General features: G+C 42.0%; 1 protein-coding gene across 2 annotated transcripts in view; it reads left to right on the top strand.

Annotated features, from left to right (window-relative positions):
- LOC135217005 (RNA-binding protein PNO1-like) overlaps positions 1-24,056 on the top strand; it is a 49,796-nt gene that overhangs the window by 17,842 nt on the left and 7,898 nt on the right. Inside the window, exons 2-5 of one of the 2 annotated variants that reach the window (XM_064252612.1) lie at positions 1,196-1,268; positions 2,313-2,410; positions 3,172-3,277; positions 18,074-18,218. In XM_064252612.1, the coding sequence (XP_064108682.1) occupies positions 1,200-1,268; positions 2,313-2,410; positions 3,172-3,277; positions 18,074-18,218 (418 nt within the window). In that variant the 5' untranslated portion in view covers positions 1,196-1,199. Of the gene's footprint in view, positions 1-1,195; positions 1,269-2,306; positions 2,411-3,171; positions 3,278-18,073; positions 18,219-24,056 lie in introns of those variants that run through there. The other variant, XM_064252693.1, reaches the window with a different exon arrangement.

Below are 24,056 nucleotides of genomic sequence, written 5' to 3'. Positions count from 1 at the left end.
TGCAGATGTGCCTAATGACACATCTTCCTCCAAGTCTACAAGTTTGTGAGAAACTCTTCTGCAGTTGGATACATCCACTGTACGCTCTCTGAGAGAGCAAGCAGTGCCAGGGGCTTGGTACATTTCATCACTCCAAAGAATATGTCAAAATTGAAGATAGATGCGGTCTCATTGCGACCACATTTATATCTTTCTTCCTTTGCGTCTGTCCACAGGTCCTTGGAACCTCTTTTCCTTGGACTGGTGGTGGATGCTCACAAGTTGTGTTTGCTTACCCGGCTCCTTCAAGAGGACAAGTTGCATCTCGCCTATGGTGTGCAGTTCTAGAGGTAAGAAGGATACGAGAGTAGCTGGCCTCTCCACCTTCCCCTCCTCGTCCTTCTACTCCTCTTCCTTCAGGTTGAGGATAGGACTTGAACTTACACTTGCTGGTCGGGCGTTTGATGCTTTAAGCTTGCACATCGAGTTTCCTTTCTATTCTTCTTATCAGAATCATAGATGCAATCCCGCTCCTTCCCCTAGCAAGGGGAGGAAGGAGACAGGCAATAATGTAAACCCTTCCCAGATCTTTGCACTGATGCCTCCGACTCTAAATATTCTTCCCAGCCCGTTTTTGGATCAGTTGCAATTCCTCATTCATTTTGAAAAGGGCACTCCTTGCTCTTATGACCAGAAGGTATAGCCCAGATGTGCTGAACTCCAGTCAGTTCTAGAGACTCACTCACAATCCTCCCTCCAATCAGTGAGTCTTCCTAATGTAAAGGACTGAGGGTTTGTATATCTTGTAGGAATAAATCACAATTTTTTAAAGAGAATTGTATTTTTCCTAACTATACAAACCTGAGGTCCTTTACATCAATGCACACTTCATGCCACCCCTCAATCTGAAACTTAGGCCGAAAGGCAAAGAGGAGTGTTTACATCCGGGCAGGTGGGCCTACCCGCCTACCAGATTGTAGTTACTGCCATCCACCTTGCTCAAGAATTTACTGTATTCCAGCCTTTGCTGAAAGTAATTCCCAATGTAAAGGACCTCAGGTTTGTATAGTTAGAAAAATAAAATTTACTTCAAAAAATTGTGAATTTTGGTTGTCATTGTTTAAACAATGGTGTTTCCAGTAACATGGCCGCGTGGTAATGTTTCAGTTCCCTAAGTATAGTTGTTATATCCTAATTATTTGTTTCTGTTTAACAGGAAAATGGAGGTGGCAAAAAATTCAAGTAATCCAGCTGTGAAAAGGAAAGCTGAAGAAGTAACTTCAATGGAGGTGAGTTATTTATGTGTTCTTGACCACACTGTAAGTTTTCAACCTTTACTTTGCCATTTGTTTGTAGTTAATATTCTTTCTTGTATTACAGAAAATTGTGTAGAGGCTATAAAAAATGCAGAGGTAGGTACCAAAGAATGAGTTGGTCTGGACATGTGATGAGAAGAGATGAGGAACAGTTAGTCAGAAACTAGTAGATACAGAATTAGTGAGATGGAGACCATTAGGAAAACTTGGTAGTCATTGAAAAAATGCGGTAAATGAAGATCTAGACCTGATAAGAATTCAGGCAGAAAAATCACAGGAGAAAAGGGAGTAGGAAGAATTCATGTCACTTCTTAGCAGTTAAAATGAAAAGCTGGTGTTAACAATTTTTTGTGGTGATGTTTTAGTAATGTTGAAGCTTCATTTCAGCTTCGCATATAGTAACTAGCAAAATCTTATGCACAACCTTCCCTGTTTGCTATGAGATTTTGTGTAATTTCCATAAATCTTTCCATTGGTGTATATTTGTACTGATACTTTTTAGAATATATGACATGGACATTTCTTTTAATAAATATGAATTATCTTTTATTAAAAATCATAAATCGTTAATAAGCATCTTGTGTTCAGGTTAAAAAAAAAAAAAATAGTCGCACTGCATTGCAAAGGATTACAGTATTATCAATAGGAAAGAAAACTTTTCATATCCTATAGTGGCATCTACTTGGTAATCATATAGTACTACCTTATTTGTTTTGTTTGTGACCTACTGCTAATAAAGATGGTAAAGTTGTAATATTTTTTATGGAGAAATATTTGTAATTATGAGTTTTTGCTAGCATGTATTGTATGACAGCAAATTTCCATTGCAACAATTTATTATTTATACATGACTAAGCTCAAAATTACTAGTATGTGTTCTGTTTAGTATTACCATAATTTTTTAGTGGTTGGGAATAGGGAAAATTGATAAAAAATTTGTTTCTATTGTTGTATTGTCATCATTAGCATCATTTACCTTCAGCTTTGATATACAGTGTATGGTTTCTCTTAATGCAGGTGGAAGAAAAAGATGTCAAGAAGCCCAACTTCCCACCTGCCAGCAAAGAACAGACTGTCACAAAAGAGATCCGGAAGATTCATGTCCCAAACAACAGGTAATTCACTTGATATTGCTTTGGTTTCATGCACATAATGTATGGTTTATGAATTTCAGTCAAAAGGTAAATAATTATCTAGAAGTAGTGGATATAGCTACCCATCAAGTTGGACAAGATAATGGGAAAAATTTGTTAGATGTGGAAAATTTGATGTAAATAATCATAGGATCCTCTGTTCATGCTTGGCTGTATAGCTTGTATTTTTTAGCTTTAGTATTTATTAATGTTATTTTTTCTTTATATGTTTTATCTAATTGTTTGTTCGCATGGATTTGTAGTGTTTGCTTATATTAAATATAGAACAAACTATAGGTTACATGTCCTGCTCTTTGCTTTCTTTAAAGGATTAGGATTCACTCATAACTTGGTAATATACCTTACATAGTAGTTCTTTAATCTTTATCTCACCTAAATTGATGAAATATAGGATGTTATAATTTCAATCACAAATAAAAGAAAGTTACACAAAGACTTCCTTTTCCAGCAGGAGACTGATAGATCCTTGAATGATACAGGGAAATATCGGTAACACTAAGTAAATGTATAGAAAAATGGTTGAACTTATGATCATGAATGTAGTGGTGTATGTTCAAGCAAAAAGTGAAAGTGTTTTAGGCATGAGTCAAGTCAGTTTTTGGCCAAGGCGTGTAGCTGTTGGTAAAATATGACAACATATGTGAACGAAGAATTTGGTTTGAGAATTAAAGAAAAATATCTTGAGAAGACACCATGTAAGTTAACAATTTTCTCTTTTTCAGGTATACCCCACTTAAAGATAACTGGGAAAAGCTTTACTCACCAATTGTAGAATATCTCAAGCTCCAAATAAGGTTTAATTTGAAGACAAGGAATGTTGAAATCAGAGTAAGTATTGTCAAGAAGCTGGACCAATAAGGTGTACAATAGAGTAACCCCCTTGTTCAACAATATTAATAAGTCTTAGGGAGGTGTGGTTGTGTTCAAAACACAGATATACGAACAGTAAATGGCAGTTGATAAAATGAAAAAGCATAAAAACCTAAAAAGATAATATATGATATTTTTGTACATGAACTTTCCTGTCAGATATATACTTAGCTTACGTCTCTGACGTCACGACAGAATTCAAAACTCGTGGCACACGCGACAGGTAGGTCAGGTGATCTGCCTTACCCGCCGCTGGGTGGTGGGTGTAAGAACCAAACCCACTTTCTTGTCAGATTTTCTCTGTCGCCCGGCCTGACAGCACCTGTTGTTAGGTCCTCACGATAGTTGGATTTATTTCTCGTTGCCTGGATTCTTTGGACTGATTTTTTTGGTGAAGTACCTTTTTCCGTTGGCTTGGCATACGCAATTGTGGACTGGTTTTTTGGATTTTCTCTGGATTTTTCTTGTGATGGCTGATTCTGATGTTAAAAAATCTACTATGTTTCGAGTGTGCTCTGTGAGTGAATGTAAAGTGAGGCTACCTAAAGCATCGGTAGATCCTCACAATGTATGTATGGGTTGTAGAGGTAATGAATGTTCTTTCAATAACCCGTGTAAGGAGTGTGAAAGATTGGATGAAGATGGATGGAAGTCTCTTTCTTCCTATTTAAGGAAGTTAGAGAAAGATAGGGTCCGTAAGGCTTCTTCAAGAAGCTCCAGTAGATCGCTCATTAGCGAACTTGAAGTAGAGAACCCTGCTGTAGAGTTAGTACCTTCTCTAGTTTCAGCCCCTGCTCCCGGCATCGAACCTGAAGATACGCCTTCGAAGGTGGCCTCCATGAGGGCCATGATTCGTAGCATGGAGAGCATAATACGCTCATTAGAAGGTAAGAGTGATAGTGCCAGTGAATTGTGCAGTGCCCCTAGTGCAGTGGAGGGTGCGTCTGACCGGCTCACTAACGCTTCCAGGCCTAGACCTCTTCCAGACTCCCAGACCCAGTGGAGGAGGAAAGTCAACAGCCGCAGGAAGGTTAGGGAGAACCCCCACCGGTCAGACGTCCCCTCGGCAGATCTTGTTGTACGTTCCCAGGCTGCCTTGGATCGAGCCAAGAAAGAAGTGTTGCACCAGTGCTTCTCTTCGTCGTCTTCGCCCTCTCCTAAGCGCGGATGGAGCGCCTTGGAAGCCTCGCACCCTCTCAAGAGAGCCTGGAAGGCTCCTTGCGCCCTTCCCTCCAGCCCTGAATACTTCTCAGAAGAGCCTGAGGTAGAAACCAAGAGAACCAGGAGATCGCAAGAGCCCTCTTCTCCTTTTCACCCTCGAGCCTCGTCCCCAGTTGAAGCTTTCGAGAGATCTCCGGCGCATATCTTAGCAGGGTTGCAGGCGCAGATTTCGGCTCTGGCGGACTCCTTGGCAGGGAGTTCTCACCGTCGGAAGGACGTCTCACTCCCGGTGAAGAAGTCTAAGAGGGACCGCGCGGATATCTCGCCTCCTGCAGGAAGGTACCAAGAGCCTCGCAGCCGCTCTTCGTTTGATCAAGAGCATGATAGGAATTACTCTCCGAGTAGGCACTTTTCGCCCCTGAGCAGGCGCCAAGAGCCTGGGAAGCTTCTCGCGTCGAGCAGGCGCTCTTCTCCTGATAGCCACTCATCCAGAGTCAGAGACACCTGGACAGGACAAGACGTTTAGCTGTCAAGCAGGCGCTCTTCTCCTGATAGCCACTCATCCAGAGTCAGACACCTGGAACAGGACAGACGTTTCGCTTCAAGCAGGCGCTCTTTGCCAAGAATCCGTTCTCCTCCTGGCAGGCGCCAGGAGCCTAGTAAACACCAGGAGTTTGATAGGCGCCCCTCTCCAAGCAGGTGCTCTTCTCCAGGCAGCCGCTCTCCCTTGGACAGGCGCTTGGAGCCTGGTAGGCGCTTTTCACCGGACGTTCGCTCTTCGCCAGAGACCCTCTCTCCTCTTGGCAGACGTCGAGAAGCTAGTAGGCGCCAAGAACCCAGTAGGCACCGATCGCTGAGCAGGCGCCCTTCCCCAGGTAGCCTCTCCCCTCTGGACAGGCGCACAGAGCCTAGTAGGCGCTACCCGTCAGGTAGGCGCTCTTCGCCTGAGAGCCTCTCTCCCCGTGGCAGGCGCTCTTCTCCTGGCAGGCGCTTCCCTCTGGGCAAGGCTTTAGGGCATGACAAGCGCGCCTCTTCTAGTAGGCGCTCTCCTAGAAAGAGCTCTCCGCCAGGCAGCCGCTCTTCGAAGGATAAGCGCCCTTCTTCTGAAGAGGATCAAGAGGCAACGGATGAAGAGGGCCAAGGATTCTTCGGTCTCTTCATACAAGAGGCTTACGGACCTCCTGTTACAAGAATTTGGAGACACCCTTTCTGCTGTTGCTCCTCCTTCACCTCCTTCTTTGTTTTCGACGTCAAAGACAACGAAAACTTCTTCGTACGTCAAAATGAAGCCCACCATCTCGATGAAGGAGGCCCTTAAAGGTTTTGGCGATTGGTTGGTCTCCAAGGAAGAGAAAGGAAAGACCGTTTTTTCTTTCCCGCCTTCCAAGCTGACGGGAAAGATGGGCTTTTGGTACGAGTCAGGGGAGCCTTTGGGCCTGGTTCTTCCCTCATCTGCGGACTTGGACTTCTCTTCGTTGGAGGATTCCGCTCGTCGCTCGGCTCTTCTTTCAGCAAAGACGACGTGGGGAATGAGTGAGTTGGACCACTTTCTGAAGGGAATGTTCCGGGTCCTTGAAGTATTTAACTTCTTAGACTGGTCCCTGGGAGTTTTAGCAAAGAAGACTCAATCCCAGGAGTCCCTTTCACCTGAGGATCTGCATTGTGTCCTGTCTTGTATGGACAAGGCAGTGAGAGACGGTTCTGGCGAGGTAGCTTCTCTTTTCGGAGCTGGAGTTATCAAGAAGAGGGCAGTGTACTGCTCTTTTCTAACTAAAGCAGTTTCGCACGCGCAGAGAGCCTCTCTGTTGTATGCACAGCTCTCGCCTCAGCTGTTCCCGAAGAAAATTATACAAGACATCTCGAGGGCCCTCTCAGCGAAGGCCACACAGGATATGTTGGCCCAATCAGCTAGGATGCCTCGTACATCCTTCCAAGCTAAACCCAAGAAGAAGACACCGGCAAGACAGGAGCCCTCTAGAGGAACAAGACCTCCTAAGAGAGGAAGGACCTTCTCTCGATCTATTAGATCGAAGAAGTAGTACCCATGTCCTCCAGACTACAGTAGGTGCCAGACTACTGAGATTCTCAGACGTCTGGGCCCAGAAGGGGGCGGACAACTGGTCCCTCTCAATCGTCAGGAAGGGGTACCTCATTCCCTTCATTTCAAGACCTCCCTTGACCACAACACCAATGGAGTTGGTGGCCAAGTACAAAGACCCTCACATGAACCAAGCCCATGCTCTAGCAGTAGAGCTTATGCTGGAGAAGGAAGCTATAGAGCTAGTGAAAGAGCCTCTTTCTGCGGGTTTTTACAACCGCCTCTTCCTAGTTCCCAAAACCTCAGGAGGATGGAGACCGGTTCTGGATGTAAGCGCCCTGAACGACTTCGTGAAGAAGAGAAAGTTCGCCATGGAGACGACATCTTCAGTTTTAGCAGCTCTTCGCCCCGGGGACTGGATGGTGTCCCTAGATCTTCAGGACACTTACTTCCACGTGCCGATCCATCCTTCTTCACGGAAATTCCTAAGGTTCATGTGGAAAGGAAAAGTTTTCCAATTCAGGGCCTTGTGCTTCGGCCTCTCGACAGCCCCCCAAGTTTTTACGGGGCTCATGAAAAATGTAGCACAATGGCTACATTTGGAGGGAGTGAGGGTTTCCCTCTACATGGACGACTGGCTTATCAGAGCCAAATCGAAAGAGAGATGTCTGGAGGACGTTCACAAGACATTGACCCTGGCAAGTTCTCTGGGACTATTAGTCAACTCGTTGTTCAGAGAAGGTCGCAGCCTTTCTAGAGAAAGATGTATGCACAGCGAGGGAGTGGATGAGTCTGTTGGGGACGCTCTCCTCGCTGGAGCAATTCGTTTCTCTAGGAAGGTTGCACCTGAGACCACTACAGTTCTTTTTGAACCGGAACTGGAACCGCCGGTCTCAAGATCTAGAATTCCGCTTCAAGATCTCGAACGAGATAAAGAAGGATCTCCTCTGGTGGGCAGACTCTCTTCGCTTCGCGGAAGGTATATCCCTGCACATGCCGAACCCCAACCTAGTGTTGTTTTCCGACGCGTCGGACACAGGTTGGGGAGCGACGCTCGGTTCAAGGGAAGTGTCAGGCACCTGGGAGGGGGAGCAGGTGTCCTGGCACATCAACAAGAAGTTGATGGCAGTTTGGTTAGCCCTAAAAGCTTTCGAGTCCCTCATCCGGGATGCAGCGGTTTAGATCAACTCTGACAACACCACAGCCCTGGCTTATATCAGGAAGCAGGGGAGGACTCACTCCTTCTCCCTGTACGAAACAGCAAGGAAGCTTCTCTTGTGGTCGGAGGAAAGGAGGATAAGACTCCTCTCCAGATTCGTGCAGGGAGAAAGAAATGTGAGAGCCGACCTTCTGAGCAGGAAAAACCAAGTCCTTCTCTCAGAGTGGACTCTTCACTCGGATGTGTGCCAGGAGCTGTGGAAGACGTGGGGCAGACCTCATTTGGATCGATTTGCGACCTCCAAGAACGTGAGGATAGACCTCTACTGCTCCCCGATATCAGACCCGAGAGCAGTAGCGATAGATGCTTTTCTGCTGGACTGGAAGCATCTAGACCTTTATGCATTCCCTCCTTTCAAGATTCTGGGAGAGACACAAAGAAAATTTGCAGCATCAGGAGCAAGAATGACATTGATAGCTCCGTTCTGGCCCGCCCAAGACTGGTTCACAGAGGTACTGGAATGGTTAGTAGACATTCCAAGATCCCTGCCACTAAGGATCGATTTGCTCAAACAGTCCCACTTCGACAGGTATCACAAGAACCTCCCCGCTCTCAGTCTGACTGGATTCAAACTGTCAAGAGTCTTGTCAGAGCGAAGGGTTTTTCGGCAAAGACTGCAAGGGCTATTGCCACTGCAAGAAGACCTTCTACCATCAGGGTCTACCAGTCGAAGTGGGATGTCTTTCGATGTTGGTGCAGGAATCAGAAGCTTTCCTCCTCCAGTACCTCTGTGACCCAAATACCAGACTTCCTCTTTTTTCCTGAGGGAAAAATACGGTCTGGCGGTCTCAATCATAAAGGGTTATAGGAGCATGCTAGCCTCAGTGTTCAGGCACAGGGGATTGAACATCTCGGAAGATAAAGATCTCCATGACCTGATAAGATCTTTCGAGACAACTGAGAAAGTCTCTAATTTGACACCAAGCTGGAACCTCGATGTAGTCTTGCTTTTCCTGAGGTCCTCGAGATTTGAACCACCTCAATCAGCCTCATTTAGAGACCTAACGATGAAGTCCCTGTTTCTCATGGCTTTGGCTTCGACTAAGAGAGTAAGTGAGTTGCAAGCCTTAGAAGGAAGTGTAGGATTCAAAGGAGACTCCGTGATTTGTTCCTTTCTTTCTTCTTTCTTAGCCAAGAACGAAAACCCCTTCACTCCTTGGCCCAGGAGTTTTGAGGTAAAAGGCTTATCCTCTCTTGTCGGAGTAGAAGCAGAGAGGACTCTTTGCCCTATAAGAAGCCTTAAGTTTTATCTCCAGAGAAAGAAAAAACTTAAGGGCAACATGGACAACCTCTGGTGTTCTGTAAGAGATCCCAGTAGGCCTTTGTCAAAAAATCCTCTGGCATTCTTTATTAGGAACTTAATAAAGGGAGCTCATGTGGTATGCGATCAAGACCATTATAAGCTCCTGAAAGTCAAGGCGCATGAAGTGAGGGCCATCGCCACGTCGTTGGCTTTCAAGAAGAATATGTCGCTGCAGAATCTCATGAAAGCGACTTTTTGGAGATGCGACTCGGTCTTCGCCACTACCTGAGAGACGTGAAAGTTACGTATGAGAAGTGCTTTGGGTTAGGCCCATATGTATCTGCGGATTCAGTGCTGGGGCAGGGAGCTGAAGTATATCCTTTTTAAATTTTTCCCCTTTGGTTTTTGGCTTGTGTTTTTATGGTTGTATGGAAGAGGATGCAGGTAGGCATCTCTTTCAGGTCGTATTACTAACAATTAGTACTTTGATTAGGTGATCTGAGTTGTGCTTGAGCTCCTTGCAATGGTAGTGGACAGGTTCTGTCATATAAGTGGGTGGATCCCCTTTGACAAGATCCTAACTGGATTCTACCAAGTAAGCAGAGACAGTTCCCATTGGTAGACCCAAAGAGTCTTTTCAGCTGTAGGTCACGCCCTCGCTGTAGCTCTTCAGGCAACGCAGACTAATAGACAGTAACTATGAAGTCTTCTGCCTAAAATAGGTAAGAACCAAGGTTTTTATATCCTATAACATGTGTTGTTTCCCCTTTCTTTGTACTTAAGTGTGTCTTTCCCTCCACCAAGGGTGTCAATCAGCTAAGTATATATCTGACAGGAAAGTTCATGTACAAAAATGATATTGTTAGTATACAATAAAGTTTTGTACATACTTACCTGGCAGATATATACGATTGATGGCCCGCCCAGCCTCCCCTCAGGAGACAGGTGGAAGAGAAAATCTGACAAGAAAGTGGGTTTGGTTCTTACACCCGCCACCCAGCGGCGGGTAAGGTAGATCACCTGACCTACCTGTTGCGTGTGCTGCGAGTTTTGAATTCTGTCGTGACGTCAGAGACGTAAGCTAAGTATATATCTGCCAGGTAAGTATGTACAAAACTTTATTGTATACTAACAATATCATTTTATACATTATGAGTGTATTGAGCACAAAACATCCAAAGGATATAACATTTGGCAAGCAAAATATCATTAGCACTCACTGAGTGCTCGTCAGTGCTTGGCAGGTTCCCACCTGGTGTCCCGATTCTGAGGATTCAAACTCCTGAAGAAGCAGAAAAGGTTCCTTGGAAAGTTCTATGGAACTTCTAAGTGAATGCTTCTCTCCAAGGAGGCAGTGGCTCTCTAATGTGGCTCTTCCCGCCCTTGGGACGAGATTTAATTCATATTCTCCAGTGGGGTCTTGGGTGTTGGGAGCCTCAAGTGCCTGTTCTGTTGAGTCACTTAAATGCCTGCATCTGAGACTGGTTCTGTGCCTGTTCCTTCTCAACTTCTTTGAAAGTTATGAGAGGACTACCCCCAATGATTGTCATGCAAGATTTGGGAGTCTTGCTGATTGCTTGGTTTCTTGTAATAACGAGCACTCGGGCGAGACAAGAGACTCCCAATGATTATTCTTGTGAGATTTGGGAGTCTTGCCGAGCCCTTGAATACCTTTGAATTTCAGGTGCTCGGAATTACTAGAGTGCTTGGGTTCTTGTAATTCTGAGCACTTGGCACACAATTATTGTTCTTATGATTCAGGAGTCTCACCGAGCGCTTGAATTCCTTGGAATTTCAGGTGCTCGCCGAGTGCATGGTTTATTTGCAATTTCTGAGCACTCAGGTGGGACTAGAGACTCATGATGATTGATCTACGAAATTCAGGAGTCACCGGGTGCTAAAATTAACTATAATTTTTTGGCGCTTGCATTCTTGATATCTTGAGCACTTGGAGGGCTAGAGATGGGCTCCTGATGACTGTTCTTTTGGGATTCGGGATTCTCGCTTAGCGCTTGAATTACTTAGTATTTCTGGCGCTCACCGAGTGCTCAGATTCTTTGGAATCACGAGTGGTCTTGGGGGGCAGGAGTCTTTACCAGTAAAGGGGAGTTTGCTCGCCAGTCTGGTGTGAGAAAATGTGTGTCGACACTGCCTGCCAACACTTTCTTAACTGCGAAGTTAGGTTCCATCTTTGTGTCTTGGTTTGTTTGTATTTGTTTGTATGGTGTTTTTACGTTGCATGGAACCAGTGGTTATTCAGCAACGGGACCAACGGCTTTACGTGACTTCCGAACCACATCGAGAGTGAACTTCTATTACCAGAAATTTACATCTCTCACTCCTCAATGGAATGGCCGAGAATCGAACCCGCGACCACTGAGGTGAGAAGCAAACACCAAACCAACCACGCCACTGAGGCGCTGCTTTTTGTCTTGGATCTTGGGGTCCAAGGGTCCAAGCACATAGGGCAGGAGATGTAGAATCCCTCTATTCTTCTTCTCAAGGGGCTTTGGCCTCGAAGGAGTGATTGAGGGAGGAAACAATAGTTTTTAGCTGAAGAATGGTTCTTTGCCATGGCATAAGCACCCTCCTTCTCCGTGCTACAGTAATGTACCACTAGATCTATGGGTTTCTCCTCTAGAACTAGTGCTGCATTGGGGGAAGGTTCATTTGTGAGACACTCCGAATGTACAAACGTCTGTAGAGGATTGTGCCTCCAAAAATCGGTGCCAGAGCAACTGCTCACCCTCCCAATTCTGGCACAGGGCAGGAGAAGGGCATAAGTCATACAGTGATTCACACCTGCCCGTAAACACTAGCATTTAGCATTGTTACAGGTTCAATGTAGACGTACCTGTTCACCAACAGAAGTTCAGGAGTGTCTGAGAGGAGGTCCTCTGTACAGTCCTCTTCGCGCGAGGTTTCGATCTCGGAGAAAACAGATGCATAGCAAGGATATTGCAGTTTCTCACCACTCAATAGCTAGTTCAACTTTCCCCAGCTCCCGCTCGTGTTCGCGTGAACGGACCAGTTTGGTGGAAAAGAATGCTCCGTCTGGTGGGCAAAAAAATGCTCTTTTCAGAAGCATTCTTTGCCGAAGCAGAGATGTTTTACTGGAGTTGCATTGCCATCATCACCACAGCTTGATGATCGTGCACAAACTGCCCCCTCCTGCTGGTCTAGCCAGCAGGGTGGGCTAGAATATCTGATCCTCCTCCCGTTCCCTCTATTTCTTGGTTACACCGGGATGGACGAGGCGAATAAGAACTCTACAGAGATTTCTCTTCAGAGTTCTACTGCGAAGGCCTGTGTTCCTGGTTTGGTCATAGGACCTCACCAGATGTACACCCAAGCTATTCAGGATGGATATCGCTCAGTGAGTATTCAACTGTTACCTCTCCAGTCTCCCTGTTATGGGAACAACCAATTCGTTAAGAGCTAATCGTTCGTCTTTGGTATCCTGTTGTCGACATTGAAACTTTCCTTCAGGTCAGCTTCGCCTTTACTTTCTTCATTAGAGAATTAAGGTGGTCTGCCACCAGTCCTTATTCCTTTTCCTCTTTAGAAGGATGAGAAAGGAATTATGCTGGTGCTCAATCAACAGGAGTCTTTGAATATACGTATTATATATTCTGTTATCAGATGCACAGACCAAGCAATAGGCACATACCTGTGGGACAATTTCTTCAGTTGTGTGACCAAGACAATAAGTACTTCCTCATAATTATCATGAAACTCTGTGCAGCTTTACATGCCTCCCGAGAGTTTACAGGTTTGATTTTGAAACACCCAGTGGTATTGTTAAGTAACAACACCACTAGAGCAGCATTATGACCGAACAAGATGGTTTCATTTCCCTCCTGTTTTAGGTTATAGAAAGGTGCTCGAGTATAACTGTATGCTCTCAATAGCTCTGTTAGCCGAAAACATTCCGATGCGGAATGTGCGATCAGGCAACTTAGACTACTAAGTCGAGTGAGGAGCAGGATGTTACTTTTTCATGGAGACAGCGTTTGTCTTAGTATTGTTTCTCCTCTGTCGAAGGTTAAATACTACGAATATGGACCTCTCTGTCCGGCCATTACAGACCTAAAATCTCTGGCAGCATTTGAGTCTATGTTCATGTCTCATGCTCTGCACACACCATTGTGAGAATTATTGGACTGGAATATGTCTCAGTAGACTCATTATTATCGTTCTGTTTACCCCATGGTGTAACAGAAATCTGTCTTCTGCTCAGAATTATTTTCTTCAGACAAACTTGACAGTTTTGTCTTCTGTGTACAATTTTCTCATTCGTAAGGTGTTCAACTATTCTTTGTTCACAGCGAATTGAAAATGAATGAAGACTTCACATGTCCCCTGACCTGCTAGTGCTGCTTTCAGGGTAACGAGAAGAGTTCCTCCCTGAACCAACCTTCGGTCAGTGACACAAGAAGCAGTGCTTAAGGCAGTACAATCCCTGTGTTTTCATGACTAAAAGACTTCCAGCCTTCTTTGCAAGCACACACTTTCTCGACAAGCAGCAGTGAAATAGCTGAATAACTTTCAGTCCTCTGTAACATGCCAGGGCTTAGAGCTGTCTTTACTAGTTGGTGTCATTGACACGACTTTTCCTACGTTCAGAATCGTGAGTTAACTTCTATCCTATTCAGTTGTGAAAGGCGTAGGTCCACATTCACCCTAGTCATTCACTAGAATATTATTGTTTCTTTTCAGTTGTGATTCAGCTACTGATGAGAAACTTCTGTCTTGCCATCACAGGAACTTCGGGTCTGTAGAAGGCATTTGACTCTTTTAGCGCGCACACCCTTGCAAGAATCATCAGACAGAGTTTTGTTTTTTCAAGACATCATCTTGTCTCTCTCTGGCATTGGCAAAGAAAATAGATGATTTGCATGGTTCCTTTTCAACATCACCCTTCAAAAGGCAGTTATCATGTCATGACTCCATCTCGGATGCTCAATCATTTGTTATCTGTTGACGAGTTGAAATCCTTCATGACCTCCTGCATTTTGGACTCTGTATTTGTTGATCTGGATCAATCATTGCATACTTTGCCCTATTGGTATGTTGTTGTTCCTGCAGAGGATCGACACCCTTCACTGGATGTTGATAACCTTTGCCCACTGCTGATTTGCCAATGCAGAAGTGTCTAAGGACACATCTTCCTCAGAGTCCTACAAGATCATGAGGAACTCCTCTGCTGATGGCTATGTCACCTTTACACTCTTTCAGAAAATGCACAGAGCCTTTGTCTTTGTACTTCCATCACATTCCGAAGAATATGTCGGACTGTAAGACAGATGCAGTCTCATTAGGTCCACACCTATGTCTTTCTTTGTTTCGGGTCTTTGCCCACAGGCCCTTGGAACCTCTTTATCCTTGGACCTGTGGTGGATGCTCAACAAGTTGTGTTTGCCTACTTGGCTCCTTCAAGAGGACAAGTTGCATCTCGCCTATGGTGGCAGTTCTAGAGGGAAGAAGGATGTGAGATTGACTCGTCCTATCCCCTTCTTTCGTGTTGAGGAGAGGATTTGAACTTACTCTTGCTGGTCGTGCGTTTGATGCAGAAGCCTACACATCAAGTTTCTTTTCTATTTTTCCTATCAGAATCATAAAAGCAATCCCACTCCTTCCTCCAACAAGGGGAGGAAGGAGACTGGCAATAAGGCAAACCCTCCTCAGATCTTTGCATTACAGGCAGTCCCTGGTTAACGACGGGGTTTCTGTTCCTGAGGCGCATTGTAAGCCGAAAATCGTCGTAAGCTGGAACATCCTCGAAAATTGTCTAAAATCCTAAGAAAACCTTACTTTTAATGCTTTGGGTGTATTAAAAACTATGTAAACTGCATTTTTATTGCATTTTTCATATAAAAAAAAAAACTTCAAAAATTTATTATTTTGCCCATTTGGAGTCACATTTCTTCCATGAGTTCGGCATTGCAGCCACCGTAACTCTGGAACATGCTTTGTAAACCAGGAAATAATTCCTGATGAATATACAGGCAGTCCCCGGGTTACGATGGGGATTCCGTTTTTTAAGAGACGTCGTAACCCGAAAATCGTAAGCCGCAACGACGTTGTTGAAAACATGTCCATAGGGAAAATTTCTCTAATTTGCAATTTTTCTTAGCCGCCGTATCTCTAAAATTATCACTAATTTACTTTTTTCATGTGCAACGCTGTGTATTCACAAATTACTGTATATTTTCATTAAAATACAAGAGAGAGAGAGAGATTACATAAAACCATTAAATTCGTTGACCATTTTATAGCATTGTTACTTTCCCAGCTCCGAGTGTCACTGGAGTTATGAGGTAGGGAAATTGATACAGAAAAAGAGAAGGGAAGAATTTTCTTTTGAAATTAGTTATCGTATTATTACTACTTCTATTATTATTATTTGAAAATATAATAAACACGTGCATCTACCATAAAAATTCTCTCATCTCAGTAAGAAAGAGGAATTATCCTTACAAGTGAAATGGAAAGGTCATTTTCATCTCTTTAAAATACGACCATTATGAATTTTGTAATTAAAGTTTTATTATTATTATTATTATTATTATTATTAAATACCTGAAATTATCAATAAACATTTTACATACTAGTACCATAAAAATTCTTTCATCTTGTAAAAGAGAGAGAGAGAGAGTGAGTGTATATCTCTCTGTTCTCTCAAAAAATACTTAAACGCTTCCAGCGAAAGAGAGGGGAGGAGTTACCACTATGACACATTATTATCTTGTGTGGCAAAAAAAGAGAGAGAGAGAGAGAGTTAACCTTAATTAAAAGTGACATGGATAGATTAGTACGTATTGTATTTCTTTAAAATACTATCACACATGAATTTTGTAATTACAGTTATTATTATTATTATTATTATTATTATTATTATTATTATTATTTGAAAGTATTAAAAACAAATAGTACAAGTACATAAAAAATCTCGAGTCTCAGTAAATGAGAGAGAGGAAGGAGAGAGAGAGAGGATAGAGAGAGAGATCGAGAGAGAGAGAGAGAGAGAGAGAGGAAGAGAGGGGGGGGGGAATTTCATGAACACTTGATTGCAACACAGCAGCTCTTCCCCCTCCTGGCTGTCACAGAACTTGATATATCTGACAGTTTTAGTGCCTGGAGTTCGAGAAAAGGTTACTGAAAGAAGACTTGGATTTCCTTCATTCTTCCATAATTTTTTAAATATATAAGCTAAAATCTTACTAATTCACTATGGTATTTTCTTTAATGAATTTATATTATTGCTGTATAAATTAATATTAATATTTGAAAAATAGTAAATCATTTATTTATCATACAAAAAACGTACATCTTTGTAGTAGAGAGAGAGAGAGAGAGAGATGAGAGAGAGATAGAGAGAGAGAGAGAGAGAGAGAGAGAATTATTATTTTTATTATGTGATATCATTTCAACTTATTAAACTTATTCTAATACATTAATAAATCAAAATTAATATTTGAAAACTAGTAAATCAGTTTTTGTATTATAAAATGTATTTAGTCATGAAAATAAACATCAAAATACACTAATTAGTGATTATTTTCGTCGGAAAATACAAAGAGAGAGAGAGAGAGAAACTATGGTTTTTATATCCAAGTCTAAGTAGAGTATAAATGGATTCTTTAAGTGAAATAATGTTTCAATGATATTTGCTGTTTTGTATTAAGGATATGTATACTGTTTGAGAATGCGTTCCTTATCCTTGACTATGGTTACCATACAGTTTAATAGCGCAAATTAATTTATGCGCCCTCCGCTCAGAAACTATAACTGATTCACTTAAGGTAGATTTCTTGGATGAGCCCTATTCTTACGAGACGTTTGTTTGGCGGCTGCTGATTGGCTGGTACCGGGAGGTAGGCAGCTCCCAGCCAATCAGCGGCCGCCAAACTAACGTCTCGTAGGCATAGGGCTCATCCAAGAATCTACCTTAAGTGATCAGTTATAGTTCTACGTATGAGGTATCGTTAAAAAGCATAAAAAAACCGTCATGACCTTGGAATTTGCGTTGTAATCTAACCAGAAACTTAGTTTTGTTAATTATATATACTGGAAACAAGCAATGATTTTTTCATTTTTTGCGCTTTTGGACTTATAAACTGCGCATCATTCGCTCAGAAACTAGTTCCGCATATGAGGCGTCACTAAAAAAATGAAAAAAATACGACATAAAAAGTGTCGAAAATCATCATAAAACCTCAAATATACTGTGCTAAACTATAAAGGATTCTTATCATAGTATGCGTTTTTTAAAAGCGTTGTTAACTCGGAGCGTCGGAAGCGTCAGCGTCGTAAACTCGGAACAAGCGTTGTAACCCAGGGCGGATTTTTCAATGAATATTTAAGAAAAAGCGTCGTAACCTCGGAACGTCGTAAGCTGGAGCCGTCGTAACCCGGGGACCGCCTGTATTTGAAAAGCATCGTAATCTTGAAATGTCGTAAGCCGGGGACTGCAAGATGCCTCCGACTCTTGATATTCTTCCCAACCTTTTTTTCGTATTAGTTATGATTCCTCACTCATTTCAGAAAGGGCCAGAAATCTGACTCTTGATCTTACAGCTCTTATGCTCTAATCAATTTGTTAATAGGAAGGGCACTCCTCTCTCTCAACCAGGAGAAATAGCCCAGGTGTGCTAAAATCCAGTCAGTTCTAGAGACTCAAATTCCTCCCACCAATAAGCGAGTTTTCCTAATGTAAAGGACCGAGGATTTGTATATGGTGTAGGAACAAATCACAATTTTTTAAAGTAAATTGTATTTTTCCTAACTATACAAACCTGAGGTCCTTTACATTAATGCCCACCTCATGCCACCCCTCAATCTGAAACCTGGGCCAAAAGGCAAAGTGGAGAGTTTATAACTGGGCTGGGAGGGAGACTACTGGACAGTAGTTACTGTCTAACCACCTTGTTCAAGAATTTTAGCAGCCATGTTCAAGCTTTTCCACAAAGTAATTCCTAATGTAAAAGACCTCAAGTTTATAGGAAAAATACAATTTACTTTAAAAAAAATTTTAGTTTTTAAAATAATCTTTGTATGTCAGTTTCTTTAAATTGATATTTTTTTTGTCAGACTGGTCCAGAAACAGAAGATCCTAACAGTATGCAGAAGGCAGCTGATTTTATTCAAGCATTTGTTTATGGATTTGATGTTGAGGATGCCTTGGCTTTGGTCCGTCTGGATGATCTCTACCTTGAGACTTTTGATGTTAAGGATGGTAAGTTCAGTTTTTAGTTGTTTAGTATAATATCCCCTGTAACATATGCCTTTTTGTTTTCTGGTAGGTTTTTGTTGAAAATACTAATAGAGAAAAATAAATATTGGCATAAATCAGCTTATGCAACCTTAAAGCCATCGTCAGCCGGTGTTGTAAAGCCATAAAAATTTTTAAAATCACCTCTGCTTCCATTCTTGCCACATTAATCATTATTTTACTCCAAGTTCAGATAAAGTTAATAACCCCTAATAAACTGTAATTAATATACTTAAGTGTACTGTATATAAGGAAGTATAGTGCATCACTAAGTTACCAAGGGTTGAAGCAGTTCTACACCATAGCCTAAGCTCAAGTAGCTTACAATGTTTTTTGATAGTAAGAATTTTGAAATAGTTGTATGCCTTATCAAATAAATATTTTTGTTATACACCTTACGGACATTCAGAGTTATGAACAGACGGGGTCTCTAGTGAGCACTCCCCTTTGCTACCCATAAGTTCAAATTTTGCTCTGCATGCCTATTCTACCAAGGTATTTGCAAAGCGCAGAAGAATCTGCTCCTTTAACCCCTTCTGTGATTATCCTTAGTATTATTGTGATTATGTTCATACCATGTATTCTTCTTGCAGTCATGAGAATACTTGTTCATACTCATAAAATAATCCCACTAAGCCCTTAATTGACAGATACCCTCATATAAAATAATCCCACTAAGCCCTTAATTGACGGATACCCTCATATGAGTAGCAATAACAGGTTGTGGGTGGTTGTTGGATTCACCCCTGGGGAACATCAATATTATTTGCCATCAATTTTGGGGGAATCAGCTGGGAAAGAGGTTCCTCTACTTCTATAGCCCATAAATTCACTAATGTCAATGTCTATACTGGGTCAGATCTACGAAGTAGGCGGCTCATTAGTTAGTTGTGATCGTGACTTCGAGGTGGCATGTTGTGTTTTTCCCCATGATGTCTATTTATTTGCACTTAAATATATGCAGGGTTTACCATTGGTTTTAGTCCTTATCTTTTATGATAGTATGTCGGTTATAATTGTAATTTTGCAAAGAAAAGTACAAAGGAATATAGACAAATATGTATAATCCAAAAAGGTTACTGCATCTTTGATCTCAGTAAATTTTTACATAAATATCTTACAACAAATATACTTGGAATTTGTTATAAATATCTTACAACAAATATACTCGGAATTTGTTACAGATTTTAGTTATCTGTTTTGATACTGTGTGAGCTGTAATTATAATTTTAGACAAAAAATATTAGAAAAACATATAACTTAATAAAATTTGTATTGTCTTGTTAAAGAGGCCCAGTAAAATTTTTTATTGTCTTGTTAAAGAGGCCCCACAAGGGGTTGTAAATAGTTTTTTTCAACTTCTCGTCCTGATTTAACTCGTTCTAGTGAATTCCCCTTTTTTATATTTCCTCTCCCCATAGGAAATGTTTAGTTATAATACTGCACGATTTAAAAATACTGTGAAAATAGTACAATCTCTGACTCCCGAGTTAACTTGAGAATCTAAACATTAAAAAAAAAAATTATGCACTACAAATTAAAAACCAACTTCTGAACAATTCAAGTTACAAATGGCTGTCTGGAACATAATTCGTACAGAAGTCTGGTAGTAACTGTATACGTATACTTTAATAAGTCCCGTGCCCACACCAGGAAGTTTTGGGTGAAATTCTTTATAGATTTTCAATTCAGATATACCAATATTCAGTGGAAAGCTGTAGCTGCATGTGCATGCGCAGTATCAAATCAGCAGACAAGTGTACATACACAGTAAGTAACATGCAGTGCATAATAATTTTTTATATTTTATTACTCCTACCTGCATTGTTGCATTCACTACTGAATTCAATAGCTTACAATGTTCTCTTCAAAACTTATGATAGAATGATGTTACATAGTAAGAGAGGAAAGAAAAGTAAAAAAATATTCTCATTATTGCTACGCCATCCCTAGGGTATTGTATAGATTTTATTGCAAGCAGTCCGTAGGTTATGACAGTTTTGGCTTACAACGTTCCGAGTTTGTGATGCTTTTCAATTATATTAGTCAGAAATTATTTCCAGGTTTACAACACGTTCTAGGGTTACAATGCCGATCTGATGGAAGAAATAAGACTCCAAAAAGGCAAAATACTGTATATGCTTGAGTAATATTCAACTGCATGTAATCTTCAACCCCATTTTTACTGCATAGTAGTCTGAGATTCTGACATCTAAAACTAAGAAGTTAAAAGCTTAGAATATGCCTATAAAATGTATAAATAATCAGTATGTACTCATTTCAAATAATTATTAATTAGCTATGATAAATGAAAGAAAACAAAGGGTCCTGACCTGCTTTGTTTACAATCATTTTGTCAACACTACAGTGCCAATAGATTGCCAAGCAATCACTTTTAATTAGCGTACAGTACAGTATCATACATTTTTATTATCTCTACAACCACTGAAACTACTGAACAGTATAATAACCATTCATTTCTATTCTTTAATCTATCTTTATCTAATGGAGATACCAACAGCTATGATGAACATACAATGACATTATAACTGAAGAAGAATTCTATAAAATGTTTGCTAGCTTCAATGAGAGCAGTCTTTGATTAATTTTCCATTTTATGATATTTAATTCTCGCATGTTTTTAGTGCATGACACTTACCTGGCAGGTATTACTATATAGCTTGGTATTTTTCTGAAGTCCGACAGAATTTAAAAAACTTCCGACACACGCAGTGTCGGCCAGGTGGTTAGTACCCATTCCCAGCCGCTGGGAGGCGGGTATCAGGAACCATTCCCATTTTCTATTCATAAATTTTCTGTCGCCGGTACTGAAAACACCTGTTTTCAGTACCTCCGGCTTAGGATTTTGGAAACTTCATTTGCCGCTAAGTATCCTAATTGTCTTTTAATTTATTTACTTGGATTTGTGGCTAGGCATACGCTATCTTAAATTGATTTGAATTTGATTCATTTTTGCATAAGATATCTGAATCTTAGTTAGGCTAGTTTCAGAGGGTGTTGTCTGCAAAGATAGGGTGTGGCTACCGAAAGCTTCGGTAGTTCCGCACTTGGGGGCGCAATTAATCAGTAAACATAAGGAAAAAGTATGATTCGTATGTACGCAATTAATCAGCCATACTGCCAATAATAAACGTGTCTAATTCCGTAAGGAAAAAGTTTGTTTAGTATGTACGCAATTAATCAATACGAAGTCAGGGGGTAGTGATACTGCTAACCTTCCGGTAGACTTTATTTTGCCTAACGCTGTAGTATGGCCTACGGGTTATGACTATGTCTGCGAGAGGTGATCGCTCTCCTTCATTGTTGTGAAGAGTTCTACTTCTGTTTTTGTTACGCCTAACCCTGTAATGTTGCCTTCGGCCCTAAAACAGTCTGTAGAGGTTATTGCCCTTTCTCTTATACTATTTCGATTCGTAACTTAGAATCGAAAGTGCTTGCTTTAGAGAGCAATAGTGAAGTGGCTAAGTGCAGTGACAGTGCCCCTTGTGTAGTGGAGGGTGCGTCAGATCGGCCTTATAAACGCCTCTAGGTCTAGACCTCTGTCGAACTCCCAGAACCAAGGGAGAGGGGCATGTCGAAAGCCGAAGGAGGGTTACAGGGAACCCCACCGATCTGGCGTGCCTTCGGCAGTTTCTGAGAAAATCCCCAGACTGCCAAAGTGCGTGCACATGCACGAATCCTGAAGGATTGCTTCTCGTCCTCCGAGGCGTCCTCCCCGCACAAGGGTTGGAGCTCTCGGAAGGACTCGCGCCCTCTAAGAAGCTTTATAGAAGAGGACGCTTCACGTCCCTTCTCCCTCGTTATGTGTTTCAGTGAGAAGTAAGAAGGCGAAAGTTGCCTGATCACGTGTACTTCTTTCCACCAAGAAATAGGAAAAAGAAGGCAGTTTCTCTCGCTTGTTTTGACGCCTGTCAGGAGCGTGACGCTTTTCTGCACGCTTATTTGGACGATCGGCTTGAACAGGACGCTCGAGGACGCACTCACAGTGGACCCGAGCGTCATCCAGTGGCCGCCGAGCGCGCACCAGGACGCCGAGCGTCCTCGCCAGTGGACGCCGAGCGCGCACCAGAATGTTTCTGTTGAACTCTTCAAGCTCTTGTTTAAGATTTGAGCCTCAAGAAAGTGAACAGAACTTCGTCTTCGAAACCCAGCAAGACCTCGGGTTTCGTGAATTCAAGAGGTCTCTGTCAATATTATATTGCTTTTCGCAAAGGTGGATGGAGTTAAGGAAAGCTCAAGGGAAGATCTCGTTTTCTCTACCTCAGTCAAGACTTTGAGATAAGACAGTTACGGGTTATGTAAAGGCTCGACGTTCCTGAACGTCAGGATTTTCGGCAACGTTCAGTAGGATTCTTGCAAAGGCACTCATCAAAAGGACGCTCTTCAGGAAAGCGCAAGACAGGACTTCCTTTGCCATACTGCCAATAAATTTAAAGCTTTTTGATTTAGACCATCTGAAAGGGTTTTTCAGATGATGAGATTTTGTTAGTTTCTAGTCGAGACTTCCATGCCGATTGAGCATCGTCGTTCTACCTACCGTAAGCCCAGTCTCTTAACAGGATTCTTGTCCCTTCCTTGTTTGAGACGGGAATCGAAAAATAAAAGGCTCGACTTCCTGGATTACGTTTTGTCAATTCAGTGACTTTCCCCCATTGACAATATACTATCGTTTTGTCAAGTAAGTGGATCTCCCCTCATTGACAAAATATCTCTCTGTACCGTTAATGGGTTAGTTCTCATTGACAAACATCTCATTAACTTGATATTGCGTAAGCGAATAAGGACAAGGTTCGGAAGAGCTCTCCTTCCTCATTCGCAGACTCGTACAAGAAATAGACTGGTAGACTACGTCAATGAACGCTTATGTCCAGTATCTTAAGAAGCTTGAGCTGTCTGCTTCGATTCTCTAAGTTTTGTTCATGAAACTTGCCTGTCAGATATGTATGTAGCTGTATTTCCGAATTCAGCTATATATATGTCTGCCAGGTAGTATGAACAAACTTTATTGTGATATAATAAAATTTTTTTGCCTTGCGTTATTTTACTACTGGTTGGTTCAAGTCATACACGCTTGCTGTAGTTACCTCTTCGGATGGCAACCGAGAGGTCTATTGTCTACTATTTTAAGGACATTTAATCGTCACTCCCTGCAGCCTTCCAGGAGTTTCCGATTTATCTTTTACCGTTGTATGGTAGTGTTCTGACGACACAAACGCATCTATATATTTAGCGTTTTCTGTTTCGCTTAAATATACCAGCTTGAGAGTCTCTTTTTGTTCAAAAAATAACGGACCTATTTCTTCGTAGAATAGGGTAGCTGGCAACCCAGACATAAAGTTAACAGGTAGACGACGTTCGTAAGCTGCTGGCTGCTGCTGTGTCTGACCATGGCCACCGACTGTCCAAGTTCCAAGTTCCAACCGAGCCAGTAACAGATCGTGCGCAGTCATGCGCGGTAGGTTACGTCTCTCTCTCCTGCGGGGTTGACTGACTAACCGTATCTCTGTGCTGGCGGTTACGTCTCTCCTGCGGGATTGACTGACTAACTGTATCTCTGTCCTACAATCACGGACTTTAGCCTAAGATTGAGGGGATTTCTTACGTGAATGAATAAACGTTGCATTAGTTTTGCCTTACTATGTTTCAAACAGAAGTTTATCTCTTAATCCTTTCGGTGCTCGTTACCGCACGGTATATAACTACGAGTCTACCGCAACATTGCACTTTTATATGCTCTCCTGCTTAGGCAAAGCGCAGCCTTATAGGGAAGTAAGCATACTC

The sequence above is a fragment of the Macrobrachium nipponense genome, chromosome 11, assembly GCF_015104395.2.
Source record: "Macrobrachium nipponense isolate FS-2020 chromosome 11, ASM1510439v2, whole genome shotgun sequence".
Lineage (NCBI taxonomy): Eukaryota > Metazoa > Arthropoda > Malacostraca > Decapoda > Palaemonidae > Macrobrachium > Macrobrachium nipponense.
The sequence above is the reverse complement of the archived record's forward strand: the minus strand, read 5'-3'. Positions and strand labels throughout refer to the sequence as shown.